Source organism: Diaphorina citri, unplaced genomic scaffold, assembly GCF_000475195.1.
Source record: "Diaphorina citri unplaced genomic scaffold, Diaci psyllid genome assembly version 1.1 scaffold5254, whole genome shotgun sequence".
Lineage (NCBI taxonomy): Eukaryota > Metazoa > Arthropoda > Insecta > Hemiptera > Psyllidae > Diaphorina > Diaphorina citri.
This window is the reverse complement of record NW_007382630.1, coordinates 1-10,650: the sequence shown is the minus strand read 5'-3', so window position 1 is coordinate 10,650 and position 10,650 is coordinate 1. Positions and strand designations below refer to the sequence as shown.

General features: G+C 40.1%; 4 protein-coding genes and 1 long non-coding RNA gene across 5 annotated transcripts; all 5 read right to left on the bottom strand.

Annotated features, from left to right (window-relative positions):
• Positions 1 to 2: 2 nt before the first annotated feature.
• LOC108253961 (peptide transporter family 1-like) lies at positions 3 to 867 on the bottom strand (the record flags this gene model as incomplete). The annotated part of the gene is made up of 1 exon (XM_017448816.2): positions 3 to 867. A coding segment is annotated over exon 1 (738 nt), but the record flags the coding sequence as incomplete, so codon positions are not given.
• A 388-nt stretch (positions 868 to 1,255) lies between these two features.
• On the bottom strand, positions 1,256 to 5,154 carry LOC103521448. The gene is made up of 6 exons (XM_026832133.1): positions 5,113 to 5,154; positions 4,541 to 4,976; positions 3,843 to 4,098; positions 3,372 to 3,540; positions 3,049 to 3,279; positions 1,256 to 2,747 (listed from the first exon to the last, which is right to left on the bottom strand). Exons 1-6 carry the CDS (start codon positions 5,152 to 5,154, stop codon positions 2,661 to 2,663), a joined length of 1,221 nt encoding a protein of 406 aa, XP_026687934.1. The 3' UTR covers positions 1,256 to 2,660.
• Positions 5,155 to 5,399: 245 nt separating this feature from the next.
• On the bottom strand, positions 5,400 to 6,018 carry LOC113472394. The gene is made up of 2 exons (XR_003394717.1): positions 5,882 to 6,018; positions 5,400 to 5,498 (listed from the first exon to the last, which is right to left on the bottom strand). It is a non-coding gene; the product is annotated as an uncharacterized LOC113472394 (long non-coding RNA).
• A 296-nt stretch (positions 6,019 to 6,314) lies between these two features.
• LOC113472395 (integrin alpha-PS2-like) lies at positions 6,315 to 7,594 on the bottom strand. The gene is made up of 3 exons (XM_026832132.1): positions 7,372 to 7,594; positions 6,679 to 6,888; positions 6,315 to 6,350 (listed from the first exon to the last, which is right to left on the bottom strand). The coding sequence occupies exons 1-3, from the start codon at positions 7,456 to 7,458 to the stop codon at positions 6,315 to 6,317; spliced, it is 333 nt and encodes a 110-aa protein (XP_026687933.1). The 5' UTR covers positions 7,459 to 7,594.
• A 776-nt stretch (positions 7,595 to 8,370) lies between these two features.
• Positions 8,371 to 9,801, bottom strand: LOC103521447 (integrin alpha-PS2-like; the record flags this gene model as incomplete). The annotated part of the gene is made up of 4 exons (XM_026832130.1): positions 8,371 to 8,592; positions 8,663 to 8,773; positions 9,142 to 9,290; positions 9,635 to 9,801. Coding segments are annotated over 4 exons (649 nt in total), but the record flags the coding sequence as incomplete, so codon positions are not given.
• Positions 9,802 to 10,650: the final 849 nt, after the last annotated feature.

The following is a 10,650-nucleotide window of genomic DNA, read 5'->3' as shown; positions in this document are numbered from 1 at the left end:
TCGGCATAGTCTAACCAATGCGCTTTCTTCTGATACGGGGAACTACTCAGCTTCTTACTCAGTGAGTAGAACATACACTTCAAGAACTGAAGGATAATGTTCTTCTTCGGACATCGGATGGTGTACATGGGTTTCCCCACAACAAACATGACAAGCGCGAGAACCATAAGGACAGCAGGAACCACAAACCCAAGGGCGTAGCAAGACTCTCCGCCATAGCATGGGATAGATTTCCTGATCATGGGAATGAAGATCATGCCCAGGAAGCCACCAATGTTAATGATAAAGTAGTAGACAGAGAAAAATCTCTCCAAGTAAAACCTCTGTTCAGGTACACAGAACTGTTCACCACATAGAGCTGCCACGCAGGGTTTGATGCCACCAGTTCCAATACCAATGAATATTAACCCTAATAAAGTGGTTTTGATGGTGGGTAACGCTAGGGTGGGTACTGCCCCTAGACACAGGAGTATATTGCCCAGGACATACACGAATGAGAACACGCGGATAGTACGGTAGCGACCGTAGAAACTGTCAGCTAGAATGGCGCCAATGATGGGAACGAAGTAACACAAAGCGTAGAAGATATGATAGAGCACCGTGGCATCCTTCTCAGAGAACTTGAGGACATCTCGCAGATATAGAGACAACATCGTGCGAAGACCACAGAACGAAAAACGTTCACAGAATTCGATGGTTAAAATGAGGTAAATAGACTTGGGGTAATTTGCAGAGGTCATTTCTGGTTAAAACAGATTAACTTAAATAAATGGAAATAAAACACGTAAAACAGTCAACACTATGCACTCACTCAATGGTCTAAAAGTTAACATTGATTTTGATTAAATTTGCAGTAAACTGACTGAAATAAATAAAATCAGGAACTGTGAAGAAACCACGTGGTTGAAAGTTTATACCCAAGAGTAACTTCAATATACCAATGAAAAGAAAACAGTACCTATATAAATGGAGAAAAAGAGGAACAATTTTATTTGATTAATTTCCGAGTCTTCTTAGAAAATAAATATCTATCCCAAAGATATGGAAAATAAGTCAGTTAAGTTACTTGTTAATCCCTAGAAATGCACACAGCACATTCGAGGTATCTATTATTAAAATTAGTATAACATAATATCCAAAGACTCTGAAAGAGATAGGTCGTTAATTTTTTCCAGTAGGGATGTAACCATAAATAAAGATTTACCTAGGTATTTATAGGTATACCTACCTACTCAATAAGTACTTTAATAATAAAGCTACTAAGTAACGAAGAAAATTCATGTTTAATTAGAAGAAGGCAAAAACTCTGAGACGATTTCCAAGACATTACAAAATTCATAATAATTATACGTTTTCCTTCTTCTTTCAGTTTCAAATAATTTTATAAACAAAATTTATTACAGGGCTTTAATATTACAACATTGTTAAAATTTACAAAATTAATAAAAATATAAATAGGGTATTAGTTACAATAAAAAGTGTTTACAACAAAATAACAAGGCATGAGAAATTTTGTAGTGAAGATTTTTGGAGACTATTTCACATTTTTCGTATTTGGTCGTCCTTTTTACAATTTCCAGGAAAATTTTGATTATTTAATAAAATAGTTAAATATGTGCGAAATGGCACATCCACTAAAAGGTACGTGGAATCAATAAACCCTCAGTCTTACTTGAAATGGTCTGAATTTTACAAGAACGGCTTTAGACATGATAATCTTCACTAAACAAAACATCTCATCAAATACACTTAAAATTAAATTAATAATAAAATGACTGGATTAGATCTGTTTTCGAATTAATAAATAAAAGCTACCTAATTATGAATATTTCATACCTTGAAATATTAATCCAAATTAATTTACTACCTACCTCTATGTACAAAATAACACTTCTGAACACAATAAATACAAAGAATTTCCTATAGTCAGTTGAAAATAATACATTATTTGAAAATTAATAATACCAAAGATCAATATGTCGTACCTAATTGTTGTATTATTTTCATAAAATTAATCTAGTCAAATATTGCTTTTGAAATAGGTACCTATCTATACTTCAATTCGTAGGTTAAACAGTTAAATTCTAGTTATTAAATAAAATAAGTCAGAAGTCTTAGATGATTACCTAATATCCTAGGTGTCTAATATGGCACAGAAATCTACAAAACTAGGATAAAATTTTCAATAAATCAACATTAATAAATTGTTGTGATCGTTTCAATCAATAGGTATACCTATGTAGTAAGTTTTAAAAAGTACACAATGTTGAGTGTGTTGAAGTAAGGTACCAAATCAGGAAATACCTACGTGAATGTACTTCTTTTACTGAAGGTTCGAGAAAATTAGACCTATCTAACAATAAATTTAAACGTAAATTAGGTGATTATTCAAATAAAATGGATGCAACAACTACAATCTCACAGGAAGCCAAATATTACGAATTACAAAGAGTTTTGCGTTGTGTCTCCAACATTAAAACTTAAATAATCTAGACGAGATCAAAAACTAGAACTCTACTCAGAGATGACTCCTGAAAATGGTGGCGTCTACAACTGGTCGGCCCACCAGACATCTACTAAAATGCAGACAAGATCCATTGTTAGACAATGCTGTAGGTACTCGAAATAAAACTAGATCACAGAGGTGCAGGAGGGTGGGGTCAATCCTCACCATGTTGATACCCGTTCCTGTTCAGGGGTTCCTTTTCCGGGACATCGTTGGGTCGGCGCCTCTTGAAGAAGCCCCACTGAAAATGACAAGGGAATGAGAAATTAATTAGCTTAGGAATGTACAGATCAGTTAAATAGTACTACTCGTATCAATACTACTAAAGACTCGTTCCCACTTGTCGTGAGTTTCATCCAATTTTTCCCGAATGTCTTGTAGACAACGTACCGTAATTTAGTGAGAGTCTTCCCACTACACAAGACATTGTCAGTCTCATTTATTAGATTGTGCAATATATGTAGATACCTACTTCCATCTCTCGAGGAAAAAAGAACTAGGTGAATATTCTATTGATCTGTTCGATTATCTTCCAGTCTTACCTTGTACAACAGGTAGACTAGCAGCATGAGGATGATGGCTCCGGCCACGGCAGACAGGACAACCACCCAGAGTGGTACCATACCGGGGGGCACGCCCGTCTCCCTGGGGATAACCTTGGTGAAGATCTCATGTGTCTTGATGGTCGCCTGATCTGGAGTGCCAATGTGGGGGATTTTTGTCACCCGAGCCACCAAAAGAGAAGATAGGGAGACCTCTTTGTTCGGAGCAATCTGCAAAAGAGTAAATGATAGAGTGCAATCGTGTGTTGTTAGCTTTTCCCGGTCCCTCTCAAGAGACAAAATTCTCGAGTCTATCCACTTACCTTCCGGATGGTGGGGATCCAAACGCGTGATCTGAAAGCTACCCAAGCTTCCTGGTCTTTCTGGAGAGCACCCACATTGCATTTGACCTTGATACACTTGGTGGGTCCACACTTGAGGGCCTTCTCCAGAGCTTCGTCTGAAGAATCCACATCTCGCTTGTACCTGTACCTGGGAATAGGGAAATGAGATTTTGTGAGCTTGGGAATTTTAATTTATCACCTAATTGGGTGTATACCTGAATTTGTACCTAAATTGTCCACATTTTTTAAGGACTCGCATGCCTAGACTATACATCGGCATCTTCCAAAATTATTTAAACGTGACATTTTTAAGGCTATCAGGTACACCTGACAGGCGGAATTTTTCCGCCATACCTGTCAGGTCTACCTGATTGTCAGTGGCTGATCTAAGGAGACCCAGGGGTTGATTATTTATCTGTACCTACTTGTCGTTGCCGAAATTTAACTTACCTCTCTTCAGAAGTCCTCGAACTACTCTCCTGGTAGGCTCGCAACTTCTTCTGCTCCTCCAAGTACCGCTCATGTTCGCGCCTCCTGTCTTCCTCTTCCTGTTTTCTCTTCAGCTCGTACTCTTGCTCCTGTCGCCTAATGTTCTCGTAGTACTTCCTGAGCTCTTCCTGGTAGATTCTGTCTCTCTCAGCTTCAGCATCGAGGGCGTGAGATGAACTATCTCTGTCTCTACCCGCCGAGTAGTCCTCTTCGGAATCTATAGAGGGGGAAACAAGGAGAAAGTATTGAGGAATGTCTCAGTGAACATACAACAGTAGACAACGACAATATTTCTAAGGAAAAGATACAATACTACTATTACTCCCCAGAGTCCCCAGTTAGATGCTGGTTCAGCCTTGTTACCATTGGACCAACAATATCTTCTAAATCCGTGTAGGTACAAAGCTAAAAAAAAGAGACTGTTCGTGTTCAGTTAAAAAATTGTAACCTAACACATCATCAAATAGTTTGAAGGGCTAAATTTCTCTTGATACATATTTTGGCAAAGAAACCAATTACGGCCTTATGGACTTAAATTCTCTCTTCAAGTGATCAAATAGTTTGAAGGGCTAAATTTCTCTTGATACATATTTTGGCAAAGAAACCAATTACGGCCTTATGGACTTAAATTCTCTCTTCAGGTGATACTCATTACTCACATTCACTCGGGCCGTCCCGCGAGGACGGATAGACGCGCTTGATGCTCTCCGTACGTTCCCGATACTCAGTCTCCGTCTCTGTTGCCTTCCTACTGACTTCGCCTCTATCGCCCGCCGAGGAGTAGTGCCGCCCGCCCGAAGCGTAACCCGAACCGCCTGAAGCGAAACCCGAACCCGAGGAAGAATAACTCGAGCCGCCTGCAGCAAAACCTGAACCCCCTGAAGCGTAACCTCCGGGGTAGACGACAGAGCTTGATCCGTTTCGCACCAGACCGTTATCGTTGGTACGCCAGGAGTCAGAGGCGGACGTGATGGGAACGCCATGGTCTGAATCCCAGGTGGTGTTGCTGGAGTGGGACTTTTCCGAGGAATGGAACGAGGAGGTGTTCTTGAGACCGCCTGGAATGAGGACAGGGAAATAGAGACAGATTAATGACTAATTTAGCCAGAACTAAAAGTTAAAATCAATATTGATCAGGTCAACAGAGATTTTGCTTGGAAATAAAGAACCAAGTTGAGTTCAGTGCATCAAAATCCGATCTGCTTATCCCGCGCCAATTAGGCAAATGGGCTAATTCACTCCCTTCACCCAAAAAACCAAGGGGACATGTCATGGAACATTTTATACAATAACGAAATGCCATACAACTCAAAAGCTCACTCTAATGCCCATAAATATTAATGGCATGTAATGTGATGGGACTTGGTAGACCTGTGCATGAGCCCTACACGCCCTACACTTGAATTTAGACCACGCTACGCCACTGCCTGAAGCTTAGGTGTATGGGCAAACCGCCCCAAAAGATTGGTTAAGCTTACGTAATATGAATCTACTAAAGGGTTTACCTTAGGACGAAAGCGGTGTTGGATTCATACGCCCCAATGACAAGATCAGGATATTGATTCTCATCTAAATCAACTCCTCCGGCCAGTGAGAAACCAAATGTGGTAAGTGATCCTGTGAACCAAAGTCAGATATTCAGTATTAGTGAGAAGTAATTCGTTATTTTCTTTAGAGAGTCAAGACATGAAGGATCTTAAAGTACCTACCGTAAAATTCAGTGAATAGGATCATGGGGGTACTTAAATATTTTATTTATTTACACTCTAAGCAGCAAGGCCATGTGTAGGTAGGTAAGTACCTTAGTATAAAGGCGCTATAAAGGCCAGCCTTTCGTATGCGTCGGAAAGACCAAATTACCGAAATTGATCTCCAGAGCGTAGGTATATCTATCTGTATCTTTACTCTTGACAAATGGAGTGTGTCTAGAAGCATGTGATGTGTTCCAATCCACTAGACTCCGAGTAGTGAAAACTCCAAAGTACCAATATATTTCGTACCTTGTAGTCCAAAGTTAACTTCCTCGGCTGTAATAATTTGGGACGGGTTCTCTCTGGCACCAATAGGAGATCCGTGGTAGATGTAGACTACTCCTCTCTCATTAGGACCATCGTATGGAGCGCCCACAGCGAAATCTGAAATCAAATAGAGTGATCAAATGAAATCCGACTCACCTCTGTTGGTGAGTCAGCCAAATTCACACGTTTTTGGTGGAAAAAATACTTTTGAAACCGATGTTACATTACTTTAAAGTAGGTTTCTTGCAAAAATTAAAAACAGGGAAAATGTTTCCCCTTGAATATAATGAGACACGTGTTCCAGAGTTTTTCGAAATTCATATCCATTCTCGAGATATTTCGAGTGGCTCGTTTTTTCTGCAACACTCTGTATAAGACCTTGGTTAGACTGCGGGGGCAAAAGGACCTTTCAGTCCTATCCCAGAAGGATAAACAAGCGGAACTTGTAGGTCTGGAAATATAATAAGAAACCCACAAAAATGAGGAATGATAGATATAGAACATTTCACAGGTAGTACCTACTGCCGTACACTTTATTTTAAAATAAAAATAATGACAGCCAGCCTAGTTAGCTTGGTTGGTAGCACGTTTGCCTCGTAACCGCTAGGCAGCGGGTTCGATTCTCGCCCGGGGCGGATTTTATCCTGAACAGGTAATATTCGTTCTCGGAACGGCTAGCTTTCTCCTATCCTGTCTTCTTTCTCTCTTCGATTTCGGGACGATGAGACCTTAGCAGTTACAGTTCCCTCTATCAAACCTCTTGAAAAAAAAAATCTTACCTCTTTCCCCTGGTACACCACATAGATCCTGCCGGTCTCATAATGGCCGACATTATTGGTAGGGTTAGTGTACAGTGGCGCTCCTATAATCAAATCATCCGCTCCGTCTCCATCCACATCGGACGTGGTGACAGCGTATGCGAAATAAGCGCCTAGTTGCTCGCCGGTGATGTTCTGCAGGTTGGTCATGTTGGTCGTGTACAGCGCCACCTGGTGGAGAAGAGAGGAATTAGTTAATTTTAGAATCATTACATGCCTACCATCGGCATCGACAAAAAAATTGCACGCGTATAACAATTGCAAATACCTCAAAAGGTTCCCAAACAACATTTTTGGTTAGATAATTGTTGGCGTTTGGCCAGCCACTCACTATCAGATAGACCTAACGACAGGTGAACCTGATCAGGTTTATCAGGTCTACCTGATAGTGTGTGTGCTCATCAGGTGTCAGGTAAACCTGGCAGACCATATATCGTAAGGCCAACAATTACTCAACCATCAATATTGTTAGGGTTAACTTCTGATGCTCTTGTGTTAATCCAGGAATAAATTGTGTCAATTCTCGCCTATTTGATGAAGGACATAGTATTAGTGCCCTTCTGTTGCGAACTTTTGACACTTTATAATTCCCTTTTGCCAGTTTAACCTTACCTTTTGCAACTTTATCCTTACCTTTTGCTACTTAATCCTTACCTTGCCCAGTAGTCTGGCACCACGGGGTATACCCACGGCTACGCCACTCTCCCCGGAGAAGGTTCCAGAGGCCACTGAGTATCCCATGTAGGAGCCATCGTCCGTGGGAGGCCCTTCCTTCGTGGCCTTGAATTCGGGACGGTCATAGAGGTTCTGAGAGATCACTTGACCTGTGAATGACAGGGGGGTAAAGCATAATATGGGTAAGTAAGGTGGGGGTTGTGTTACATTGAAATGGGGGTGCTCTTTTAACGAAATTCCTGTGTGCAGAGTCCAGTTTGTAGGATTGGGTACTCCAACTTAGGTCACTTGGGATAGGTACTGTGTTGAAGAAAGGTTTTTGTTTGTTGACAGTTAAATGACGATGAGCTAATTGAAATTTTTCTACCTTTACGTAGGTACCTCAAACCTACGTAATAAATCCCATTTATCAAAATACCTACAGCAACTCCAAAAGTAAGGAACAATGAAATAAAGGTCTGAAATTTTTGTAGTTAAGTAGGCATAGCATTTCCTATTTCACTAAAAACCTTGGAAGGTTAAACAGTGACATTAAGCCTGTTTTATTTCCGTGGCGTCCGCTAAGCGACCGGTTTGCATGATGGGGTTTTAAATTCTTCCATGCACCTACACTAACCTGCAGGTCTCTTCAGATAATTTACGACCGTTCAGCTTGGTGGGCGACTAACTTACTGTGTGTGTGTTCATTATTCACAATGCCTACCTATTTCCTATTGCAGTACTGTGTATGTTTGATCTAATATGAATACCACGAATAAATTCAGTGAATAAACTCAGTGTTCCATGGATAACCTAAGTCAAGAAACGTTGTGACTGATATCTGGTACATCATGTGTTTCTAGCCATTTTCGTATTTCGGTACTAGGTAGCTACTTGGGAGGAGTTGTGAGGTCAGCCTGTAGGAAAGAAAAGAAGAAGGAAAAAGGAAGCTCTTTCTCGAGATATAGGTAAGTTGTAAAAAGAAACAATTGTAGTTACTCACGGGACACTGGTGAGTCTCAGGTCCGGAATACACACGTTGTCTTTGCCGCAGTTCTTCTGAATGCTGACCGAATCCCTAGAGACCAGCCCTGATTCATCGTCCAGATCCAGAATGGGGGCTAGGTCAGATTTGAGACGACGGCGGGCGGACTGCTTCTGCTCGAAGAGACTGTACCGCATTTCTGCCTCCAGAGAGGTCAACTTGTCTCGGAGATTGGGCTGGAATTGTGAAATTCAAGGTCAAATTATAAAGGTCAACTAGTATAAAATTGTGAAGGTCAAGGTCAACTAGGCTGAAATTATGAAGGTTAAGGTGACGACGGCGCGCGGACTGCTTCTGCTCGAAGAGACTGTACCGCATTTCTGCCTCCAGAGAGGTCAACTTGTCTCGGAGATTGGGCTGAAAGTGTGAAATTCAAGGTCAAATTATAAAGGTCAACTAGTGTAAAATAATGGTCAAGGTCAACTAGTATGAAATTGTGAAGGTCAAGGTCAACTAGGCTGAAATTATGAAGGTTAAGGTTATAACTAGTATGAAATTGTGAAGGTCAAGGTTAACTAGTATGAAATTATGGTCAAGGTCAACTATGCTAAAACTATGAATTTAGCCCGAAAACATTACTTTCCTAATTATAGAACAATGAAAGTAAAAAGGAAAGAAAAATACCTATATGTATTGGGAAATACGCACCTTTTTTACCTAGGTACATATATTTTAAATCCATAACATTAATGTTTTATAGTTTAATTGAGAAAACAAGCGTTTACCTTGACATAGATGAACATGCTTTTACAGAACTGAGTACCCTTGATAAGAAGCAAGGTCTGGTTGATAACATTCTTGCCTTCATCCGATAGGAAAAACATTCGTGGAGACTTGGGCTTCTTGGAATCCAGCAGAATTTGAACGTTGAGTTCTGAAATACAAAATCGTAAAAGTTGGAGGTTTGTACCATTGTGTGTAGCACATTGCATACTTGAAATAGTTTCCAGGCATTCATACAAATTATTACATTGTTTCACACCACTTTTGAATGATAGGCGTTTTGAGTTTTTGAAATGAATACAATTTATTAGTCATTGACGCTCAATGTTTTAGTAGGTACTAAGTTTCCAACAGATCACTGAAGTTAAGAAACGCCGTGCGAGGTTGATAAAGGGATCATTTGGTCACATCACGATACAGATTTTTCCTGGCACATAGACTTCTTCCCATTTATTATTCTTATTAATTTAGGTACCTATTTAGAAAAGTTCTTACCAGTCTGGGGATCGACCCCAACCCCGTTATATTCGAGACAAGCAGTGAGTGTCAGACACGTGACCTTAGAGTAGTCCTTGAGGGTACAATTCTTCTCCTCCAGGAATATCTGCTTGGAGTCCGAGGAGAAACTTAGGCTGGACTTCACCTTGACTACAGGACGAGATCTGAACAGAACAGAATGGAATAGAATAAAATTAGAATAAAATGAAATAAAATAAAATTATTGTTGGCTCTTGAAAATATTTGCGGGGTTGAAAGCCGAAAATAAATCAAGACAAGACTACTGCATGCGAATGTCCATGTGGAAGTTCGACCGCAGCAGGGAAAGACATGCAATTGCATGACAGACATGCACATGGGTTTTAATTGAGACCAAACTAAGCCGGACAGAAGAACTTATCTGAATTCCATGAACCCAGCCCACTGCCCAGTGCTCAGACTGTAAACATAGTTATTTGAATATTTAATTATAGTTAAATATTCAATGGAAAGAGTATTAAAAAAATCGGCTTTTTGTGTAAGTACGTATTACTACTGTTTTGGGCCTATCTCATATTGGAAGCGTTGCCGTTGTGACGCGATTTTCAGTAGCGCGGAGTCGCGCTAAGGCTGGTCTTACACTCCACGCGTAGACGCTCGACTTTGAGTAGCGCGTTTACGCCTCCAATATGAGTCAGGACTTACAGTATTAATTCACCTAGGTATGTAACCTACTCTCTAATACAGATAACGGAGTAACATAGAAGGTACCTACTCGCAATATACCTACACAAAGAGAAAATGGAAGGTTTTTTTTTAGAACTTGCACCACAAAAGCTACAAACGTGCTATTTATAAAACATGCATCAAAGTAATCATGACAATGAAAAAGTACCTACCTAAAAGTAGGTAGATTTAAGTAGGTACTTACATTACTTACTTGAGAGTTGTACAAACCTGCCATCAATGTCAATCAGAGCAAGAAAGTAAATTTTACCTACCAATTTTTTAGGGGTTCACACACCTCATTTGGA